The sequence below is a fragment of the Gracilinanus agilis genome, chromosome 2 (assembly GCF_016433145.1).
Source record: "Gracilinanus agilis isolate LMUSP501 chromosome 2, AgileGrace, whole genome shotgun sequence".
Classification (NCBI taxonomy): domain Eukaryota; kingdom Metazoa; phylum Chordata; class Mammalia; order Didelphimorphia; family Didelphidae; genus Gracilinanus; species Gracilinanus agilis.
Window position 1 is genome coordinate 683,855,251 of NC_058131.1, and position 23,767 is coordinate 683,879,017.

General features: G+C 39.2%; 1 protein-coding gene across 2 annotated transcripts in view; it reads left to right on the forward strand.

Annotated features, from left to right (window-relative positions):
* Positions 1–253: 253 nt before the first annotated feature.
* Positions 254–23,767, forward strand: part of CWF19L1 (CWF19 like cell cycle control factor 1) — a 33,959-nt gene continuing 10,445 nt past the window's right edge. For both annotated transcript variants that reach the window (XM_044662876.1, XM_044662877.1), the window contains exons 1-9: positions 254–276; positions 1,443–1,527; positions 7,734–7,812; positions 8,487–8,588; positions 12,394–12,608; positions 14,800–14,918; positions 17,747–17,831; positions 20,854–20,994; positions 23,399–23,510. In XM_044662876.1, coding sequence (XP_044518811.1) covers positions 254–276; positions 1,443–1,527; positions 7,734–7,812; positions 8,487–8,588; positions 12,394–12,608; positions 14,800–14,918; positions 17,747–17,831; positions 20,854–20,994; positions 23,399–23,510 — 961 coding nt within the window. The remainder of the gene's footprint in view (positions 277–1,442; positions 1,528–7,733; positions 7,813–8,486; positions 8,589–12,393; positions 12,609–14,799; positions 14,919–17,746; positions 17,832–20,853; positions 20,995–23,398; positions 23,511–23,767) is intronic.

The window sequence follows — 23,767 nt, forward strand, 5'->3', positions numbered from 1 at the left end:
TAGCCCATGTTGTCCTCAGGCCCCGACTTGGGGAGAAATCGGTAGTAGCGCTTGGACTCAGAAGCGGTGCTCACGGATGAACGCCAGGGAAGGCGAAGATTTTTGTCCTCTTACGCGCCCCGTATTAATGCGCACAGGCTCCGCCCCCCGAGGGAGGGGCTGGGGCGGTCAGACTGGGCTTGCGCGTTTGGCTAGGCGCGATCTGGGGCCTCATTTACACGACCAGTTTCCCGTCCCGCGCTTGCTGGGCCAAATGGCTCAGAAGCCCCTGCGTCTGTGAGTGACCCGGAACCGGAAACCTCGTGGATGGTTGCTGGGGGAGTGGGAGCGGGGGTCGGGCATCCTAGGGTGAGAGGGTTGGTAAGCGCCCGCCGTCCCTGGGCTTCGGCGGGCTACCTCTGGAGGCCACCTTCATTGGGGCACTCCAATTCCATTCATCCGGCTCTTGGCCCTTGTCTTCTGCTCCATGTGCCAGGCCCCGTCTCCCCACATTGAGATCTTCCCTGGGACCCCCTCGTCTCTATTCCCCCCAGACTCCTTTCTTGCCCCCTTCCCTCCGCCTCCCAAGCATCTCTACTCCCACTGCCATTCTATCTGTGCCATGCAGCCTCCTCCCCCTTTCCTCAAGTCCTTGTTGGGGACCCTGCACTCTCAAGAGCCCCCTTTCCCTATAGTAGTTAGACGGGGGAAATTGGACCAGGCTGAGGGGTGCGGTGTTCTTGAGGGAAAATGAATTTGGACTCAGTGATGAATAACAGCATTTATATGGGATTTGAAGGCTTGAATAGTGCTTTTCAAATGTTACTTCACTTCCTAGCTATGTGACTCTAGGGAAGTCACTTAACCCCCGTTGCCTAACCCTTAACCTTGGAACCGATACTTCGCATCAATTATAAGTCGGAAGGTAAGGGTATAAGAAAAAAATTAAGGATTTGTTTTGATCCCCACAACAGCCCTGTGAGATAGGCACTCTTTTATAGTTGAGGAAAGGAGGCAGAGTTTAAGTGATTTGACCAAGGTCATACAGCTAGTAGTGCCTGAAAGATCAGAGGCGTGAGAGATTCACCGGGGACAGGATCGGGGAGATGGCAGAGGTGCGAAGGACACAAAGAAAAGGATCCTCATTGCCTCTATGGGGACTGAGCTTCAACTTTAGATAGATGAGTGGAGATAACAGGAAGAATGATATGATGAAAACGGTGAAGTACAGAAGGAGAAACAGTTTTTCAGATGAAAGATGAGCTGGCTTTAGAGATGTTGAGTTTGAGGTGACAGCAGGACATTCTGGTTGAGATGTCTCACAGACAAATGGTGTTATGGAACTAAGCTCAGAGGTAATCCTAATAAAAAGGATCAGAAATCCATGTGAGTACAAGAACTGTTTGCATTGAACTTTATAGGTTCTTAACTGGATTAATTTAATGTTTACTTCTTGTTTACAGGTTGGCTTGTGGTGATGTTGAAGGAAAATTTGATGTTTTATTTAATAGAGTTCGTGGGATTCAGAAGAAAAGTGGAAATTTTGATGTAAGATGTTTCTTTTCATATTGAAATTGAATGCCATTGTTACAGGAAAGCATACTAAAACTAAATTTCTTTGTGGTTCTTGATTTAATAAATCTGCTTTGTGGTCAGGGTGAGAATCTATGGTAAACCCAGCCCTGTAGTAGGTACAGATTGAATGACATGTGCACAGATAAACTAATATAAAATATATACATAAAATGAAACAAAATAGTTTGAGAAGAGGGCCTCTTAAATCAGGAAAAATGTTTTCAAGGTGGTATTTGATTGAGCTCAATTTTTAAGGGAAATAAGGGTTCCAAGGGTATCATTGAGGAGGGCAAGCAGTAGATAGATTCCATGTAAGTGACTATAGTGAAACATTAATGAGGAGCCATAACAATATGACTAATTTACATAGTGTTTAAGGTTTGCAGAACGCTTTAAAATATTTCATTTGGTCTTTACAACATCCCTGAGAGATAGGTGCTATTATTATCTCCATTTTGTAGAAGAAGAAACTGAAGCAGAGGGTAAATGACTTGCCCAGATTCATATAGCTAATAAGTGTCTGAGGAGGGCTTATTGACTTCAGGGACTACTCTGCTCACTGGACCACCTTCCTGCTGTAATAGACGACAAATCAGAGTGGAGTACAATTAGAAAAGTTCATCATCTTGGGTGATTTTTGAGCTAGGTTTTTGAAAGACTATTAAGGTTCTGTTCTGGTTCCTCTTCTCTCTCTACATTTTCCCTTGATCTCATCTTCTCATGGTTTGATTATCATCTCTATGCAGACAACCTCTCAAATGTATGTGTCTCCTAAGTTCTAATCCCACATCACCAACTGCCTTTTGGAAAATATTCCTTAGATGTCCCATTGGAATATCAAATTCAATTCTTTCCTCACCCTATATATAAACTTCCCTATTTCTGTTGAGGACATCACTATTCTTCAGAAATTCAGGATTGTTCCTCTACTCTTCCCTCTCTCTTGACTCCTCTTATTGAATGAATTCCTAGGTCTTCTTGGGAATTTTCCAGGAGAATTATCTCTCATGTCCATCCTCTTCCCTCCATTCATATTCTATAATTTTTTTCAGTCATTCCCCAGTTGATGATTACCACCTTAATTTCAGTTCGTTTGTCACCACAGAAAGAACTGCTATGAAGATTTTTGTGCATATGGTCTTTTTCCTCTTTCTTTGGCCTCATTGAGGTGTATTCCTACTAGTAATATTGCTGGGTTGAAGTAACCTTTTGAGTATAGTTTCAAATTGCTTTCCAGAATGATTAGACTTATTCTCGACTTTATACTGTCATTGCCTATCTCTAGGACTTTGCACAGGTGCCAAATTTTAATCTCTCCCCTCTACAATCCATTTTCCAAGCAGCTAACAAACTAACATTCTTAAAATGCAGATCTAGCCACATCACCCAACTACTAAACAGTTTTCATTGGCTTCACATTGCCTCTTGGATAAAATATAAAATATCGGGCTTGGCATCTAGATCTATCCATAGTCTGACTCACCTACTTTTTCTAGGCTTTGTCATTTCCTTCCATAATTCTCTAGTTTAAACTAATTCAAGACATTTCCTCATTTTCCATCTCCATACCTTTGCATGAGTATTCTAGAATGTCAGGAGTACCCTCTTTTCTCAACTCTACTATATAGCTTCATTCAAAGCACATCAGATGCCACCTTCTACAATTAGTCATTCCTGATTGGCCCAGCTTTTAATGCTGGATCTTTCTTGAAATTATATTGTATATACTTTGTAGTTACTTTTCTGTGCACATTATAATCCTACCCCCAATAGAATATAAATCCCTTGAGGCCAGGCACCCTTTTATTTCTCTTGTTGTATCTCATCACTTAATATAGTGTCTTCCGTTTGGTAAACACTTAGTATTTATTGAGGTATAGTTAGTAGCCATGGAGAGGAAGATACAGTAATAACCTAGGTTTGAAGGCATGATGAATTATGTTTAGAGATAATAATTTATTCACTTAACTAGCCCATAGACTGTTGGGCAGAAACAAAGAATATTTTCACTCTGGCAAGTTTGTTGGGCTACATTTAGCAAACACTGAGTACCGTTTTGTACAGAGAACTGTGGAGACACAAAAATTAACAAGCTGAATTTCCTGCCCAAGGAGCTGACAATTTAGTAGCTAGTACACAGTAGTGTAGCTGCCTACAGTCACACACATCTCTCCATCTTTAAAAAATCTTCACTTAATAGGTCCATTCTTACTAGCTATTCTCCTATGACTTTTCTGCTTTTCATGGCTAAACTTATTTAGAAAGCTGTCTAGAGTCGATGCTTCCACTCACTTTCCTTCTAAATGTTCTGTGGTCCAGTTTCCAGCCTCATCATTTCAGCTTACTTTTTTTTTGTAAAGATATTTATTTTACCAATTTCAGGTAATGACAATTTTCCACATAAATTTTCTGAAGTTATAAGATCCAAATTGTCTCCCTCTCTCCCTTTCCTCCACCTTCCTGAAGATGGTAATCACTTTGATTTGGGTTATACATGCAAAAACATATTTCCATATTATTCATTATTGTAAAAGGATACTCGTATAAAACCAAAACCCTAAAATAAAAACACAAATAAACTAAAGTGTAAAATAGTGTTCCTTTATCTGCACTCCAACTCCATCAGATCTTTCTCTGGAGATTGACAGCATTCTTTGTCATAAATTCCTCAGAATTGTCCTGAATCATTGTATTGCTGAGAGTAACTAAGTCTTTCATAGTGGATCATTCCATAGTATTCCTGTTACTGTGTACACTGTTTTCCTGGTTTTATTTCACTGCATCAGTTCAGGCAGATCTTTCCAGCCCTTTCTGAAATCATCCTGTTCATCATTTCTTACAGCACAATTGTATTCCTTCATGATTATATATCACAATTTGTTCAGCTATTCCCCAGTTGATGAACATCCCCTCAGTTTCCAATTCTTTGACCAGAAAAAGGGCTCCTAGAAATATTTTTTGTTCAAATAGGTCCTTTTCCCTTTTTTTTGGATTTCTTTGGGATGAATCAGTGGTGGTTTTACTAGATCAAAGGATATGCAAAGTTTTAAAGCTCTTCGGGCATAGTTCCAAATTGCCCTCCAGAATGCTTGGATCAGTTCACAACTGCACCAACAATGTATTAGTGTCCCAATTTTGCCACATTACCTCTAGCATTTATCACTTCCCTTTCCTTTACTGTCATATTGGTCAAAATTACATTTTTTTAAAGTTACCATTGATGCTTAATTGTCAAATCTAAAGGCCTTTTCTCAGTCCTCATCCTTTCTTAAATTTCCTTATAGCCTTTGATACTGTCAATCACTTCTTCTCCTTTATACTTTCTTTTTATTTTTAGAATTAATTTCTTTTTCAATGAATGCAAATCCATTTTTTCTCCCTTCAACATTCCCTTACCCCAGTTGAAAAACAAAGAAAAACAAAATCCTCATTACAAATATGTATAGTCAAGCAAAACAAATTTCTCCATGTTCATATGTATCTCAGTATGTACCATTAGTCCATCACTTCTTTTATTTTTTTTAAACATTTATTAGTATTTATTTTTTAGAAAAGTTAACATGGTTGCATAATTCATGCTCTTACTTTCCCCTTCACCCCCCGACTTCTCCCCCCACCCCCATGGCTGATGCATATTTCCACTGGTTTTAACATGTGTCATTGATCAAGGCCTATTTCCAAATTGTTGATAGTTGCATTGGTGTGGTAGTTTAGAGTCTACATCCCCAATCATGTCCACCTCAACCCATGTGTTCAAGCAGTTGTTTTTCTTCTGTTTCCACTCCTGTAGTTCTTCCTCTGAATGTGGGTAGTGTTCTTTTCCATAAATCCCTCAGACTTATCCTGGGTCATTACATTACTGCTAGTACAGAAGTCCATTACATTCTATTTTACCACAGTGTATTGTTCTCTGTGTACAGTGTTCTGCCTCTGCTCCTTTCGCTCTGCATCAATTCCTGGAGGTCTTTCCAGTTCACTCCATCACTTCTTTTAGAAAGTAGAGAGAATACTTTTTCCTAAGTGTTCTGGAATTGAAGTTGTGTTGATTGGAGTTATTAAATCTTTCAAAGTAATTTGTCTTTATCATGTTGTTGTTACTTTATAAATTGTTGTCTCTGAAATCTTCATCATTTCTTAAAGTACAATAGTATGCTTTTTAATTCATATGCTCTGATTTGTTCAGCCATCCCAGTTGATGGGTAGTACCTTAGTTTCCAGTTTCTTGTCGCCACAAAGAGAACTACTATGAAAATTTTTGTACTTATGGGTTCTTTTCTTTTTGGTTTGATCTCTGGTATATTCCTAGTAGTAATATTACTGGATTAAAATAACTTTTGGGAGATAATTTCAAATTGCTTTCCACAATGATGAGAACTGTTCATCACTACACCAAAAGCGCCTTAATTTATTTATTTTCTCACAGCCTTATTTGTTTGGGGTTTTTTTTTAGTCAATTTTGCCAGTCTGATGGCTATGGGGTGGAACCTGAATTTCTTTCATTTATATTTTCTAAATAGTAATTTTTTTAAACATGGCTTTTGACAACTTTTTTTCCTCTGAAAATTATTCCACCATCCTTTCAGTGACCTAGATTTACAACCTGTGTGTTGTCCTTGATTCCTAGTTCTCATCCTCCCACATTCAGTCTCTTGCCAACCATTGTCAATTGTGGCATCTCCTATCTAGAGCCCTTCTCTTTTCCTGCCACCTCTCAGTTGGAGGCATTATCACCTTACATCTAGACTGGAAATAGTGCTCTGGTGGGTCTCCTTGCTTCAAGTCTCTCCCCCTCCGGTCTATCTTCATTCAGCTACCAAAGGAATCTTCCTAAATCTACCTAAAGCATAGAACTGACTTTGTAATACCCAACTCCTATTTTGTAGGCAAGTTCAGAAAACAAACCATTTGCTCCAGGTTACACTGTTCATTAGTGTTGAAAAGCAAATAATGGGGGAAACAACCTGGTTTCTGTCTCAAAGGGCTTGAGTGTTATGCTTAGAAATTTAGACTTCAGAGACAGCAAGGTGGCTCAGTGGATTGAGAGCCAGCCCTAAAGACAGGAGGTCCTGAGTTCAAATCTTATCTCAGATCACTTCCTAGCTAGGTGACCTTGGGCAAGTCACTTAACCCCCATTAGCTAGGCCTTACTGCTCTTCTGTCTTGGAACCAATATACAGTATTGATTCCAAGATGGAAGGAAAGGTGTTGTTTTTTTTTTTAATTTGGACTTCATTACATAATAGTAAAATTTTAGTGCTGAAAAGGACCTTGCAGATCAATTGTAGCCTTTTTTTGAAAATGAGGAGACAGAGGCCTAGAAACATGAAAAGAACAATAATAGAACAACCCCAGAGATCCAATCCAAACGCCCCAGGTAGAATAGATCCATTTGGGTAGAGTCAGTCAAAAGAAAGTTTAGAGGGGGCAGCTGGGTAGCTCAGTGGATTGAGAGCCAGGCCTAGAGACGGGAGGTCCTAGGTTCAAATGTGGCCTCAGACACTTCCCAGCTGTGTGACCCTGGGCAAGTCACTTGACCCCCCATTGCCCACCCTTACCACTCTTCCACCTATAAGTCAATACACAGAAGTTAAGGGTTTAAAATAAATTAAAAAAATAAAAAAAAAAGAAAGTTTAGAGACTTGTCCTGGAGATTTGAATGTTGATGGTCTGATTTTTGTGATGTGTTTCTTTCTAAGACTGTCTTTAAGGAGAGAGAGGATAATTTGCTGTAAAGGAACAATAAGTCTGATCCCTAGACTTGTTTGTGGAGAACATCTTCTCCAAATTTTTTTTAATTCTTTCCTTCTGTCTTAGAATTGATACTAAAGCAATTCCAAGGGAGAAGGACAATAAGGGTTAGAAAATTAGAATTAAGTAACTTGCTATGGGTCACACTGCTAGAAAACATCTGAGGCCAGATTTGAACCCAGATCCTTCTGACTCCAGACCTGGCACACTATCCACTGAGCCCCTTCTCCTAATTTGAATTGGTAGGTAAGGGGAAGGCAATATAGATTCATGCCTACTAGGAATTTGAATAATTTGTATTCGTGATTTAGATTCCATAAAACATTCACAGATTGAGAACCCAATTTTGACTATTTGCCATATATTAAATCTGAAGATTGTGTGTCGGCTATATTTGTGTTACATTTGTTTGCTTTCAAATCTCATTTTAGCTGCTGTTGTGTGTAGGTGATTTTTTTGGCTCAACACCAAATGCTGAATGGGAAGAATACAAGACAGGAGCCAAGAAAGGTACAGAAATGATTACTGTAAAGCATGTTTCAAGGTACCCAGGATTTGTGGTCCTAGTGTGTCTTATCCATGTATTGTTACTTCAAGATTTCCTCTTTGTATCCACTCAGCTCAGCAGGCATTTACTAAACACCTCCCATTTGCTGGGCACTAGAGATACACAGACAAAAATGAAACAGGTGCTCAGGGTCACACAGCTTCAGGGTGCTTACATCCTCTGTGTCCTGCATGTGGGGAGGGAGATGCTCAAGTCACTGACTGGTTGTCAATTTTGTGTGGTGAATCCAGCATCTGTAATATGTTTAACAAATTAACAATTAAGTGGATAAACAAAATCTCATGGGACTCTTCCTTCTTCCAATTTTAGTCCTATTTATCATGTCATTTACAGCATCGATTTTTATTACGCAAACTGATTGTCTCCATTGTCCAATAATGCTTAGCTATCCATCTGCAAGTTTTTACTAAGTACCTATATGGCAACCACGTCTAATGTTGGGCACAGAGCCTACCCTGGAGGGGAGTTTGTGTATCTCATTGAGCTACTAATGGGGCGGTGATGCAGATTTTTTTCCTTTGGATAAGAGTGTTACACACACATAGAAAAATTTTCTCATGCTAAGAATGCCCAATAATGTTATGATGTTTCTTGTTATCTATTTTCCTCCCCAAAGCACCCATTCAAACTTATGTGCTCGGTGCAAATAACCAAGAAGCTGTCAAGTATTTCCCAGATGTTGATGGATGTGAACTAGCTGAAAACATTACTTACCTAGGTAAGGATTAAACAGAGGTGGCAGGAGTGGACCCTGGGAAAGAGGTTATGATGAAATGAGACTAACAACAGGCAGCCCCCTCAGAGAAGATCCCCTGGAATTTCTCTCTTAGCAACTTTGCCTTGCTGTCACACAGGAGAATCAGGGCAATTTCTCTGCCAAAAACCATGATCTTAGGGCTATATAGCCTTCCTCCTTTTTTTCCCTGCTCTTGCTCTGCTAACATATCCTTTTTATCACATTTGCTTATTCCAGTTTTCCATGCTATTTTTAATTTCTCCTTTTTCAATATTCATTTTCTTTATCCCTAAATGTCTTCTTACTGATCTTTAGCTTTGCTATGAAGCTTTAGAATTTCCTTTCATCAGGTATTCAAGAATCACCCTCTGGGACTCATCTACATATCTGGTCATACAGATTGTGCCAAATTGTTGTACTTAGTATAAATTCATATATATTCAATGCAGTTTAAAGTATAATTACTCCTGCTCCCAGCCTGGCAGGATCACTCTCAGTCTCTAAGACTGATCATTAGAAAGGGATGAAGTCAGCATAGTTGTATGGAATCCTTTACTTCCTATTTTGTGGTTCTTATTTTAATCCCTCCTTATTTTATATACTTCTGTAGTTAAAGGAATTTGTATGACAGTTCTCAGCCTAGTTATTATAGTCCAACTGAGAATGCCAGCCCAGTCTTGTGTGGTAAAACCATTCTTAGGGCTAGAGTCATAGCAGCTAACAGTGCAGTTAGAGCTCCTAAATGATTCCAATGAAGATCTTCACAATAATGACAGGATACTGTAAGTTTTTAAATAAGGCTTTTTTTTTTTAACCCTTACCTTCCATCTTAGAATCAATATTATGTATTGTTGGTTCTAAGGCAGAAGAGCTAGGCAATGGGGGTTAAATGACTTTCTCAGGGTCACACAGCTAGGAAGTGTCTGAGACCAGGTTTGAACCCAGGACCTCCCTTCTCTAGGCCTGGTTCTCAATTCACTGAGTCATCATCTGCTCCCTAAATAAGGCTTTAAAACAGAAAATTAAGTGAATAATACATCAATTGGGCATCAAATGAGATAACTGAAGAATGCTTAGTATAACTCATTGCCATTCATGAACTGAGATTTTTTTTCAAGATTCTAAAGGATCTATGAAATCATCCATATGGACACTCCTTCTGCCAATTCAAATCACAACCCCATCCATGCCTTCATTGACAGTTTCATGAGTTGGCTATTGACTGAAAAAGGTGATTACCTAGTGGTCAAGAACTTGGTAGTGAGCATCTCTCCCCTGAAGTAGGCTGGTCCTTTGGATAATGGTCACACAGTGTGTTGCTAGGTCCAGCTTAAAACCTTTTTAGTTCATTAGCCATACTTTGTATCATCATATTTAAGAACTCGGGGCCAAAAACTTCATTTAGGTGGTCTTCCCAGTTTCTCCCTTCCTCTAAAGAGAACTCTTTGTGTTGATAGTCTTGCTATCCTCCAAACTCATAATATTATCTTTGTTTTCTCCCTCCCCCTTACCCACACTTCTAAACAGTTGCCAAACACTGTTGATTCTACCTCATCTACCTCATCAATATTTCTTATGTCCTCTGTCCAAGATTCTCATATCTTCTCACCAAACTATTGTAGATTCCTAGATAGTGTTCCCACACCTGATTGCCCACCTCTGATCTGTCCCTCGTAACACCCTGGACTATTGTCATACCTGTCAAGAACTCCTCAGTGGCATTTCCTGTTACCTGCAGAATAAAGTGCCCATTCTTGATCCTGGCATTTAAAGGCCCTTAACAGTCTCATTACAGCCTAACTTTCTGGCTAATCTCCTCTAGCCCACTCCCCTTCATCCAAACTACTCCTTTTCTCAGCTTGCCCTCACTCATCTCTCTGCCTTATTTTGCTCATGTCTCCTGATCCTAGAGCTGACTTTCCCTTTGGCTCTTCTCTGCCATGTCCATCTCTGTCTGTTGAAGTCTGTTTTTTCAAGTTCCAACTCATTTCATATGGAAACTAGAGAGAAGAGCATAGCTCCAGAAAGCAATTTCTTGAACATTGAGCATATCATATCTGCCTCATCCATGTGGGAAGAGTATGGCAGAAACAGCCTACATGAGTATCGAGACATTGCATGTAGTTGCTACTGATCTACATTTTAAAGAAATAATAACATTTTACTTAACTTTGGAAAAAAGACTATGAAATGATGAGGACACAGGTAAAAGTCATGCAGGATGAGAAGGCCTGGATGGCCTGAAACCAGCACTATTGCAGAGTGCCCACATCTGTGAGAACCATATGCATCTAATGAAATGACATGAGTTGTAACTGCAAGTAAAAAAAAACCACATCTAGTACATGACCATCAACTTTTATAGTGTTTGTAACAGATTTTATTTTTGCATCTCTTATATTTCCCAGCATTTCTTCCCCCTCTTTCTCTTCCTATAACAAAGAACAAGAATGATTTCTGCAACTGTTTAGCCAAAGTAGCCATCACAGTGATTAAGTTTAACATGATCTCTAGTGTTCCACAGATGTAAATCTCCACATCCTTAAAGAAGAGAGGAAAGTCCCTAAGTCTTCTTTGGGGCCATGCTTGGCCATTAAAATTCGACAGCATTCAGGTTCAGTGGTTTTTCCATTTCTTTGTTGTTTCCTTTAAGTCTTACAATTTAAATCTATTGACTCTTAGCAGTGTTTTCTAGTTGTCTTTTTTTTCCCCTCTGGGATTTAAACAGATCCAAGGACAACTTGGGAGGTCTGAGTACCTTCCTTCCCATCTACATAAGATTTATGGTCAATACACGGCCTTCTGAGTCCCTGTCAGAGGTCCTGAAGATGTGATAATGAAACATGCAGATAACTGTATTGTTTGAGTGGGGACTCATGATCTGTAGACTCAGAGTAGTTCCTCTTATAATTGTGATGGTATATATAGCTCACTTTCTGCCTTTGTCTGTTGTCTGTGAAGGACTTAGGGTTGTGGCCTTGTCTTTTTTCCCTATCCTTTTTCTTCTAGTAAGCCAGCGATAGCAATGCATTTAAACCAATCTTTTTATAATAGATTTATGGGTCCATAGATCATATTCAGATTTTACTATAAGAGATATGCCTTAAAAATATATGAGTCTTGGGGGCAGCTGGGTAGCTCAGTGGATTGAGAGCCATGCCTAGAGACAGGAGGTCCTAGGTTCAAATCCGGCCTCAGACACTTCCCAGCTGTGTGACCCTGGGCAAGTCACTTGACCCCCATTGCCTACCCTTACCAATCTTCCACCTATGAGTCAATACACAGAAGTTAAGGGTTTAAAATTTAAAAAAAAAAAAATATATGAGTCTTACTAACTCCCTTTGGTTCATCCTCTCCGTCCATGTACCTAAGGCGAGCCCCTTCCCAACTCAGATTGTGCTCTAGTTCCCAGAGAAGTATAGTTTCTTTCTAGTTCTAATCTGCTTCTACTCCCCCGCTGGCTTGGATTCTTCGTCCCATCTCAATGAGTAGTACATATTTTATAGTCCCTGCCTTCTTCTATAGTTATTTTTTCTTTATTGCCTTCTCACCTATGCCTTTGAGGTCTTCTTAGATCTGTGGTTCTCTCAGATCTAGTTTATCTGATATTTTCTGGAGGAGAAGAAACCCTCTTATTTCTTGAAAAATGATTAGCATTTAATATAGTTGTATAGTGGCCCAGATATTGGGATTCACAAACACAAGCAGGTACTTGAGGTAGCTGGACCATTCACCATGGCAATTCTACTTTCTAGTCGGTCTAAAACTTAATTTTTCTCCTGTGTAGGTAGAAAAGGTGTTTTCACTGGTGCCTCAGGATTACAGATTGCATACCTCAGTGGGACAGAGTCCTTGGCTGAGCCTTCACCTCCATACAGCTTTACCTCCAAGGATGTGTGCTCATTGCAGGCAGCTTTGCGGTCCACCTCACAGTTTAAAGGTGTTGATGTCTTACTGACATCCCCATGGCCCAAGGGTGTGGGGAACTTTGGGAATGCTTCTGTGAGTAGTTCTTTTCTAGTTGGGATTTTTAAAAACTTCTTTATTATGATGATGTAGCATGTTTAAAAACATAAACAAATGTAAATGTTTCCCTTCTACAAATAAGAATAGAAAAATAGGACTGAATATGAAATCTTGACTCTCCTAAATGTACAACTTTTCTGGGGGGTGGAGGGAGGAAGTCCATATGAAATTTCTAAAAAGCACATCATCTTGTTTTAGTAATGGGCTTTATGTGATCTGCGTTGAATGTTCCAGGTTTTACCATATTTTAGCTAACTCACATCCTCCCTGGACATTTTCAAGAGCCATGAGAAATGTCACCCTCTTATTTATGAGGTTCTCTAGAATTTCTTTACTTGGACAGTTCTCATTTGACATTAACATAAATGATCACAAAGAGAGTAAACAAGTGAAACTCCCAATGTGGCATAACAGCTCTTATAAGGAACAGAATGCTAAGCCAACAGGAAAGAGTTCGAATCTGGTCAAAAAAAATGTCCAGCAAACTTCAGTAGGAGGAAGTGTAAAGTGCTACGGTACCTCAGGGATCTGTGATTTTTTTCAGTGTAGATACTTCTTCGACTGGTACAGATAGCAGCCTTTCTACACTAGAGATGACAGTCTTGTTGAATGGCTGCTTCTGAAAATTAATCACCTTTTAGCCAGCTATCTGATGAGAAACCCTGAACTTAGGTAGTCTCAACTGTGAGTAACAGGTACAGAGTTCCTGAACTATATTTGAAGGCTTTTTCCCATGACAAGGACAGGCCAGAGCTTGTACTCAGATAGCAAAACCATTGAGAGCCCATCTCTGTATCATAGTGACCTGAATAGTGGGCATGGGAGCATCTTCAGGAGAAAACCATTGAAACTCTTGACATAAAAGAGTGTATCAGCGATGGCCCTGCAATATCACTGTAAACTGAGCCCTGAATATATCAGCCTGCAATTAGCTTGATTTCATCAGCATTATTAACTGGAAACAAGCCAGTGCTTTCTCTTCCTCTTGTACAAACCCATGATATAACCACATCTGGAAGCCTTTGAACATTTACACTGGAGCCATGTGCACTGTACATCCTAGGAAATGGTACAAGACTAGTGAAGAACTAGGCAAGATATCAAAAATGATCAGAGGGGAAGAATGGGTGCTTATATGTAGGACCAATTCCAAAATAAGATTTCTTTAGTGTGTAAATATGAAGATAGGAAATCATTAATAAGATATATAAAATCACATAAAGTCATAAACATAAAACAAACATTCTCCAAGTCTTAGAATATTAAAAATTCAGAGCCCCATGTTTAAAGCTTGAAAAAGACAAATTTAAGACAGAGCTTACTTTATATAAAAAAGGCATAGACTTTTGGGGGCTAAATGGTATAAACTGAAATTATGTAAATTCAATAAGGCTTCATGTAAACTTGGAGATGATTGTTTCCACAAAGGTAAATTATGGGCCACCTTGACCTTTTAAAATTAATTCATATTTCACCTAGCTGATTTCAAAGCACTTTCACATATCATTTAATCCCTAGCAATTCTACAAAGAAGTCAGAATAAGTATTATCAACCACATCTTACAGAGAAGCAGATTAACACAAAAGGGTTAAATGCTTTATCCAAGGCCACCAAGTTACATATTATGGACTTGAACTCGGGTCTTTAGACACCCTGTCCCCTTCCCCATTAAATGCTGCCCACCCCCCCCCCCCGCCCCCCACCCCTGCTTTCTCCTAGGCTAATGAATTCTTCTGTGAATATTACATACAAACATTCTGAAAACATCTGGTATTTGAAGATTTGATTCGATTTTGTACCGGCCATATCAGGTTGTCACAATTGTCATGAGATCTATTCTTGGCCCTCTGCAAAGAAAATTACACCAGCATGCCACGTTAACTAGCAAGAGCTAATCTTTCAGTTTTGTATTTGCTAAACTGTTTTGTGTGCAAAAGCTAAGGTGGGGCCACCTACAGCTCCTGACCTCCAAAAACCGTTCTGATTTGTGATTCAAATATGACTCGGTTCTTCTTTTGTTATTCATGTTTGTATGATTACTCCAGTTATAGACACTTAACAGCATATACTTGTATCATGCATATAGGTACACACCTCTGAATATGCTTGCATATCATTTCTCAAGATCATTAAGGTCAGTCACAAAGGATGCTATTTTTCTTGCAGGGAGATGTAGATACCAAAAAACATGGCTCCTCTTTGATCTCCCATCTTGCCATGGACTTGAAGCCCAGATATCACTTTGCTGCCTTGGAAAAGACTTATTATGAGAGGCTTCCTTATCGGTGGGTATCAGTTTTCTTTTTTAAAAAATTTATTATCTTTTGTTTTTTATATCACCTTCATTTCTGAATAGACATTGCCCTCTTTCCCTGCCCAGCAAGCCAGCCCTTGGAACAAATAATTTTTTTTTAAGGTATAGAGGGAGAAAATAGTTCAACTGTAACATTTTCAACATATCTGACAATATATACTCGGTGTTCCATTTGGGGTATATAATTTCATAGTTTCTGACTGGGGGATTAAGGCTTAGAACACAGATTTCTGACTTTTTGTGTCATAGGATGCTTTCGCTGTCAAGAAAAGCCTATACACCCTTCTTAGGATAATGTTTCCTCCCTAATTGAGGAAAAAGCTAAGTTTCACATAAAGCTAAGTGAAAATAAATGTAATTTATTTCTCATCCAAGTTTATGGAACACACACACACACACACACACACACACACACACACACACACACACACACACACACACNGGAACACACACACACACACACACACACACACACACACACACACACACACACACACACCGAATTTATCCCCAGGGCCCTTAGTGGTTTGTGAACTCCGGTTAAGAACTCCTGCCTCAAGAGTTTAGGGCAAAGCCTTACATGGTTAAAATTTCTATTAACTACATTTACTTGCTCCTAATACCATAATTAAAGTTTTCCAGATTAAACTGTTGCCCTTTTATGTAGACTTGGAAACTCACATAACATTAATAGTTACTTAAGAATCATATCTGAGAATTTCAGTTTGGAAGGCAAGAGGGGAGGATGATACCAAACCTATTATGTGAAATGGTCAGTACAGTTAACTTGTTCTCTATACTAATGGAAAAGAACCAAAGTTTGGATAATCTACATTTTACTTAGCTTTGAGATATAATTTCATTCTTATAATTGAATATATGTCTTACTTGGAACATATATATTTCACTTCAAATAATAAAGCTACATTGTGAAAATTTGTTTTAAGATTACTAGGAGATTGCTTAGATCAGTGGTTCCCAAACTTTTTTAGCCTACCGCCCCCTTTCCAGAAAAAATATTACTTAGCACCCCCTGGAAATTAATTTTTTTTAAATTTTAATAGCAATTAATAGGAAAGATATATGTATTGATGTTGCTACCTTTTTCGTAAAATATAGTAAAGAAAGTTGTAAATTAGAAACATTGAACTTTGAAATTATGAAACTATTTATTGAACTCAGAATAGAATGTAATACAAAAAAAGTTAAAACATTCAAAATCATCTTAATAAGAAGGATGTACCTGGTGTGCTGCTATCAGTTTAGTAATCCTCGGCTCTATTTTCATCAGCAGTAATCTTAAATCACCACTATTGACTATTTGCAATTGATTTCTTTTTTTGTTAATAAATTGGTTACCGCACTGAATCCACCATCCAAAATGCACCTGTGGCCATCACCGCTGGCCTGAATCTCTGCAGCACCCACCAGGGGGCAGTGGTGCCCACTTTGGGAATCACTGGCTTAGATGAAAAAACCTATTCTCTGCTTCCCTCTTCTATACATTTTATACCAGTAGCTCAACATAAGATTTGCTCTCTCTTGGAATTGCTTCCCCCTAGCAGAACAATAGGGATATGATCCATTAGCAGAGAAATGAGGTTTGACTGTATTATTTCCAACTTTCCTTTATCCCACACTAAAATCACTCTTTTTCAGATGCTTCCTCTTTTCCATAAAGTTGCCTTTTGATTGTCATCCAAATATAGGCATTATCTGTGGGGAAGAAAAAGTTATGATAGACAGTGAGATCAGAAACAGGCAGTGAATTGAGATGGGAGCAGTTTCCAGCCCTTCTGCTGACAGTTTAACCTCCTGACTGCTACTCCCCAGGGAAGAGTTCAAGTGTACTCAGAGTTGGGTCTCCTGACTTCCCTAGTAATCAGTGCTATAATTTAGTTTTGAACAAGAACCAGAAACCTACTCTGTCTATTTTTTGTAAAATATACTTTTTTTTATTAGATCAAGAATAATTTTTACATTTTAAAATAAGTGTTATTTTATTTCAAAATATGAAAACTTTTTAGTTTTCTGGCTGTACAAAAAAGAACTGGCCGACCCCTGACTTCAAAAGAGGCTCTGGAGGAGTGCAAAACCCTGAGAAGATTCTAGGGAAGGGTTTGGAAAAAAGGACTTGCTGGGAGAATGGAAGATATTCCAAACTAATCTTAAATATAAGTTCACAGCAAGGGCATAGTCAGATCACAGAAGGGTAGAAGGCACTGGTGGTATTGCCAGGGAAGATGCAACATGGAGTCAGGCTCTGTTGCAAAAGGGTTTGCTTTCTTCATGTTCTTGGGACACATGGGAAGTATCTGGAACCTGAAGAAAATAAGTTCACTTCATATCCTCCGAAGGAAGCCCTGCTTTTATGTCCTATGGGAACTTCTATTTTAATAATAGTAATGATGATGATGGTAGCAGCAAGGGCAGCATATTGAATAGAGCCCTGGAATTATAGTCAGCATATTCTAGTTTCAGATCTTGCTTCAGACATTTACTAGCCATGTGCCCCTGGACAAATCACTTAATTTCATATATAAAATGGAGGTAATAATAACACCTGTTTTGCTGACCATTCAATCTTGAGAGAATCCATGTAAATAAAGCACTTTACAAACTTTGAAAGCATTATATAAATATTATTAGGTAGCACTTTTACACACCTTTAAAGAAGTCAGATCTGAGGCCCCTATGCCATAAGAGAAAGAGAGAACTCTCACTGATATAAAACATTTACAAAATACTGCTAAGTTGAATATAAAAGTTGTATCTTCTTTTCTTTCAAATCTGTTATAGAAACCACATAGTCCTCCAAGAGACTGCTCAACATGTTACTCGATTCATAGCTCTGGCAAATGTTGGAAATACAGAGAAGAGAAAGGTAAATATTTAATCATTGCTATTGTGCCCAGTAGGTTCTCCTCCAGACAGATACCCATATCTAGGATAGCAGCATCAAAATCAAAAGTACTCTATCCTACAGCGGGCCCAACTTTGATTCCCAAATTCATTTGTAAGCCTGTCATTACTGCTACTGTTGTCCATGTTGGTACCATCTTTTATATGCATTAGACACACATCTCAGCTTTGAAAAGATGATAGGAAAGGATCTTGGAAAAGGTATCCAAATAAAGCAAAGGCAGCCATTTCAGAGTAATCTTATTCATGTACACATATCCATACGGTGGGTGGTCTGGAGTATGTGATTGAGAAGCTAGTTTGGAAATTCTTAGTGATAATCTGCTTCCATATTTGAATCAGCTAGAACAGGAATTAGCAAATTTATAGCCTGCAAGACCAAATCCATACCTGACTTTGTATCAGTAAGGATGGTATTTCCATTTTTAAAATAAGGTTTTATTATATTTTAAAATGAAAAAACAGTTTTAAACTCTTGATCTGCACAAAAAAAGGAAGCTGGTGAGATTTGGCCCTCAGATCAGGATTTGGGGACCCTTCTTAGAAGCTAAGGAAATAGTGGCAGCTAAGTGGCTCAGTGGAAGGAGAGAGCAAGGCCTGGAGTCAGGAGGACCTGGGTTTAAATCTGGCTTCAGATACTTCCTACCTGTGTGACCCTGGGCAAGTCACTTAACTCTTATTGCCTAGCCCTTAACCGTTTTTCTGCCTCGGAACCAATACTTAGTATCAATTCTAAGACAGAAAATAAGGGTTTAAAAAAAAAAAAAGACAACAAAGCTAAGGTGATAGCTAGAAGCCCTGAGAAGTATTTGTTCTTCTCTGGTATACGAATATGAAAATAAGAAATGTGGCAGGCTTTGTGATATCTTTCTGGAAGTTTAGTTGGCCCACCCTGCCTTAATCCACCAGGCCCTTTCTTCAGGCCTTGTGAATCGCAAGGCTCAACCACAAGGGAACATGTCAGAGTTGTTCTAAGATGTATTGAGGTATAAGGGGGGAAAGCCCTGACCTAGAGGCAGAATCCAATTCCTAATGATTGACTATGACCAATAAATAAGACATGTACTTTGTCTAAACTTCAGTTGTCTCATCTGTAAAATGAGGAAAATACCATTTACACTGTCTATTTACACAGAGTGGTTATGAGGAAAGTGTTTAATTCACCTTATAATTGTGAGTTATTATTGTTATTGAGTCCTCTGAGACCATGAGTTTCACTGGTTTTTGGCTCTGAAGCATTGATTCTTCTACCTTCCACTGGTATGACACACTCCTTCCAAGTACAGATGGTAGTCCATGCCTTCTTATCCTGTGTGGTTCTTGTCCATATCTTTTTATAAAATCTTTCAGAGAGGACCAAGTTACTGTCCAAGAGACTATTCTTTGCTGTCTTTAATTATTTCATTGGTATTCTTTGGGCACATAAGTGTTACATCTTTTACCCTTCTTTCTACATGGTTTAACTATGCCCTTTTCTAGCTATATTCCATTTTGATTCCACTTCTCATATACAGGACATCATTACTAATCACTTGTAACCAACTTTTCACACTCATGTATCTTTCCATTATTTTGGGGGTCATCCATGACTTTCTTATGAAATCATGTTGGTGCTAAAAAGATGACTTTTATAGAGCCACTTGGGACCATTAAAGAGTCTACCTGCTCTCTGATGTGGTCTAACCCAGCCTATCCTCTTCAGTTCTGGGCCCAGCTCATTGTTCTTCTGCAGTGCCTGTCCAAGATGTGTGTAGGGGCAAACCAGTACTATCATTTCCCCCTTCCAAATGCATGTCTTCATCTGAGCAATATGAGTTCTTAATTTTGTTTTCCATTGTTAATGGCTGTTTTTCACACGGGATAAGTCAATCAATTGACAGACATTTTTTTAAGCACCTATTATTTACCAAGCACTGGGGATATAGAAACAAAAATGAAACAAATACCTGCCCTGAGGAGCTTTCCTGCTTTCTCCTGGGCAAAACAGAATGTGCACCTCTAAGTAAATATAAGAAAATTTAAAAAAAATTAAAAAAAAAAAAAAAAAGAAAGAAAGAAATTTCAGGGCCTGGAGGGCACCAGTACTTGTGAAGATCCAGAAGGTCTTCAGATAGGAGCTGGTACTGGAGCTGAGCCCTACAGAAATGTAGAGAGCCTGCCTCCATTGCAGGTTTGAGTAGGAAGTACATTCCAGACCAGGGAACAGCCTGCTCAGTGGCACTTGGGTTATTGTCATTAGTAATAATAGGTTCACCTCCAAAAATAGACTACCAGATAATGAATTTTTAACAGCAGCATCTAGACACACTAAGGGGTGAAGTGTATATCAGTGGAAGGAGTGAATGGCAGAAGTGGTAATACCATATTTTAGAATGTAACCTTTTAAAAATCATATACTTAAGGCTAAGTTGATTTCCTATTAAAACTAAAACTTTAAAAAGTCATAGATAATTCCTATAGAGCCTGTGTAGGTTTAAAAAAATATATTTGAAACAGTAGCTGAAAGTTCTATGGGAAATTAATAGAGACAATCTAATTTTACTGAAATATCACATCTAATAGCAGACTGCCTCCCATGAGCAGGCAAGCTTATGTATGTAAAGCACTTTACGAATCTTGAAGGATGACTATATTTCCTCATATCTTGGAGGAGTTTTGCAGACTTTTTAAAGGCAAGCAAGTTAGTCCGCATTTTAGAAAAAAAAGGAGAAACAAAAACAGTGGCCAGAAATGTAAGCTGTAGCTATCCAGAATTGACAGTCTGAGTAGCGTATTTTCTACCTTTCTTCTTTCCCTTCTTTTTTCCTTCTCTCTTAAATAACAGGTTTACAGTGTTCAATTTTGATGACTTGTTGTACTTGCTGTTTTTATTTTTAAAGTGCTACATACTGTACCTTTTATGGCAGTTTTCATAAAGCAATTACATGTTAGATTAGGATAACTATTAAGTTCTTTGAAGCTATCTTGTTGTTGTTTTTCCAAAGTACCTTTATGCATTCAGTATCCTCCCACTTAATTTGATGGATGGGGCAGAGCTAGTGAAGCAGCCACAAGATGTCACTGAAAACCCATACAGAAAATCTGGGAAGGAAGCATTGTCTGGAAAACAGGGCCTGGCTCCACAGGTATTCTCCTTTGGGTAGCATTCTCCAGGGGGAGGTGGGGGGAGCTGGGTTGGCTCCCATACGTATACTCTTTCTAGAAGAGACTTTAAGTGAAGAGGACAGGGTAAGCTCAGATATAAACAAAAATCTGTATAATCTAGATCTTACTTTATAGGAACATTTTTGTTCTTCAATAGATCCCAATAGTTTGGGTAATTCAAACAAAGTTAATATTCCATTTAATTATGATTTGGTGCTGGGCTGTATGGACTTATCAAGCCCATATTGATCCATCTCTAACTCTCCCTAAGCCAAATCCTGTTATTTATTTTCATGTAGACATTCTACTGTTTTGGTTGCAAAAGAAATAGAAATGTGAATAAGATACAGCCCTTTCTTGAAGGGAACTTGGAATTAGGTAGGGAAGATAATATGTACCTACCCATAATACAGAGTAGACTATAGCAGATGTAGTCAGATGTCGCAACCCTCAGGTATAAGGTTTCATGGGAGGGAGATGGTACTTTCAGGTTTGGGGCAACAAAGGAGGATTAGAGAATGTTTCATGGCATCTCAGTTATTAGGCTTTGAAAAATCAGGAAGCACCTGTTAAGTACCTACTTCAAGCCAGGCACTGTGCTTAGCCTGCCCTTGGGGAGCTCATTGTCTAACAGGGTAGAAAATATGCAAACAAACAAGAGAGGCAAAGCAGTTGGAGATAATTTCTGGAAAGGAAGGCACTAACATTAAAGGGAATTGGGAAGGACTTTTTTAAGGTAGGTGGAAATTTTAACTGGGATTTAAAGGGTGTTGGAGGTGAGAAGGGCATTGATCTTTCTAGTCATGGAGGACAACCAGTGAAAATGCACAATCAGGAGAGGAAGTGTTTTGTGCCAGGAATAGCTAGGAGGCCAGTGTCACTGGAGTTTGTGGTAGAGCAGAATAGTCAAGGCTGAAGGGAGCTGGATTATGAAGGGCTTTGGGTGCCAGACAGAATTTTTTTATTTAATCTTGGAATTAAGAGAGAACCATAGGAAGTTATTGAATAGGGGAATGACTAGGCTACAGAGAGGTCTAAAAAGATGAGGAATAAGAAAAAAACATTAGATTTGGAGGTTAAGAGATTACTGAGCACCAGGCCTGGAGTTAAAAGGAGTGGGGGGGGGGGGGCAGCTGGGTAGCTCAGTGGATTGAGAGTCAGGCCTAGAGACGGGAGGTCCTAGGTTCAAATCTGGTCTCAGATACTTCCCAGCTGTGTGATCCTGGGCAAGTCACTTGACCCCCCATTGCCCACCCTTACCACTCTTCCACCTAGGAGCCAATACACAAAAGTTAAGGGTTTAAAAAAAAAAAAAAGAAAGAAAAGGAGTTGGATTCACATCTGGCTTTAGATACTTTCTATCTATATGACCCTGGGCAAGTCACTTAACCCCAGTTGTCTATCCCTTACCACTTTTCTGTCTTGAAGTTGTTATTAAAACAGAAGGTAAGAGGGGAAGCTGGGTAGCTCAGTGGATTGAGAGCCATGGCCTAGAGACAGGAGGTCCTAGGTTCGAATCCGGCCTCAGACACTTCCCAGCTGTGTGACCCTGGGCAAGTCACTTGACCCCCATTGCCTGCCCTTACCAATCTTCCACCTATAAGTCAATACACAGAAGGTAAGGGTTTTAAAGAGAGGGAGGGGGGAAAAAGAGAGAGGGAGATTATTGATAACTTTGAAGAGATCGAATATGAGGTAAGAAGCCAGACTGTAGAGAACTAAGAAGAGAGAGAAAGAGGAGAGGAAGTGGATACACTGATAGTCTTGCCAAGGAGCCACTGAAGGAAGGAGAAATAATAGGACAAAAAGCTAGTCAGTGTAAAGATGAGTAAAGGGTTTTTTGAGGATGGAAGAAACATGGGAATGTTTGTAGGCAGTAAGGAAGCAACCAGAAGACAGGAGAGAGTAAAGATAAGTGATAGAGAAGGTCTTCTGGAGAAAATGGGATGGACTAGAAAGATCACCTATGCCTGTAGAGGGATCTGGCTTGGCAAGAGGTTTGGCTACCTCACTATTCAAGGCAGGGATGAAGGAAGAGAGAGCGGCATATTGCAGGTAGGATTTTAGTAGGTAGAGATTTGGGGAATGGAATGGTAAAGAGGGGTTGTAGGCTCATGAGCACTGTGGCAGAAGTACCAAAGTGGGGTAAAGGAATTGGAAGTAGGAGAGAGGAGTAGTTGGCTATTTATGGCTGGACATCTGAGGGCACAGGCACCAGGAAAGGTATGTTTAGAAGGAACATGGAAGGATGAGAGAGCTATCTTAGCTAGACTAAGAGGAGTGGAAGAAAAAAGAAAAGGAAGACATACATTTGTAAATGTAAGGGCCAGCTTTTCTAGAGATCCCTGGAGTAATGTTTGTTTGCTTGTTTTTGAACCTTCACAGGAAGAATCAGCCTGTCAGTTTTTCTTTGATTTAAGCAAAAAGCAGGGAAAGAAACGTCAGTCCACTGGGGGAGATACCAAGACTATTTCCCCCAAGCAGCCTCGGAAACCACGTAAGTATCATATGAGACAGTGAGGAGCACACAGCTATGATACATAAGTGAACCATCTTACACGGCAGTGTTAAATGAAGAGAGAAAAGAAAAGTCATCAAAGGTGGAATCATAGATTGAGAACTGGAAGGAACCTTCAAGTTCTTCTGGTCCAGACCCTTCATTTTGCACTTTAGGAAGTGAGGCATGCCATGAAAGTCTGTCTTGCCTTCTTATTTAAATCCCAGCTTCCTCTAGTAACAAGCCTTTGGAATAAA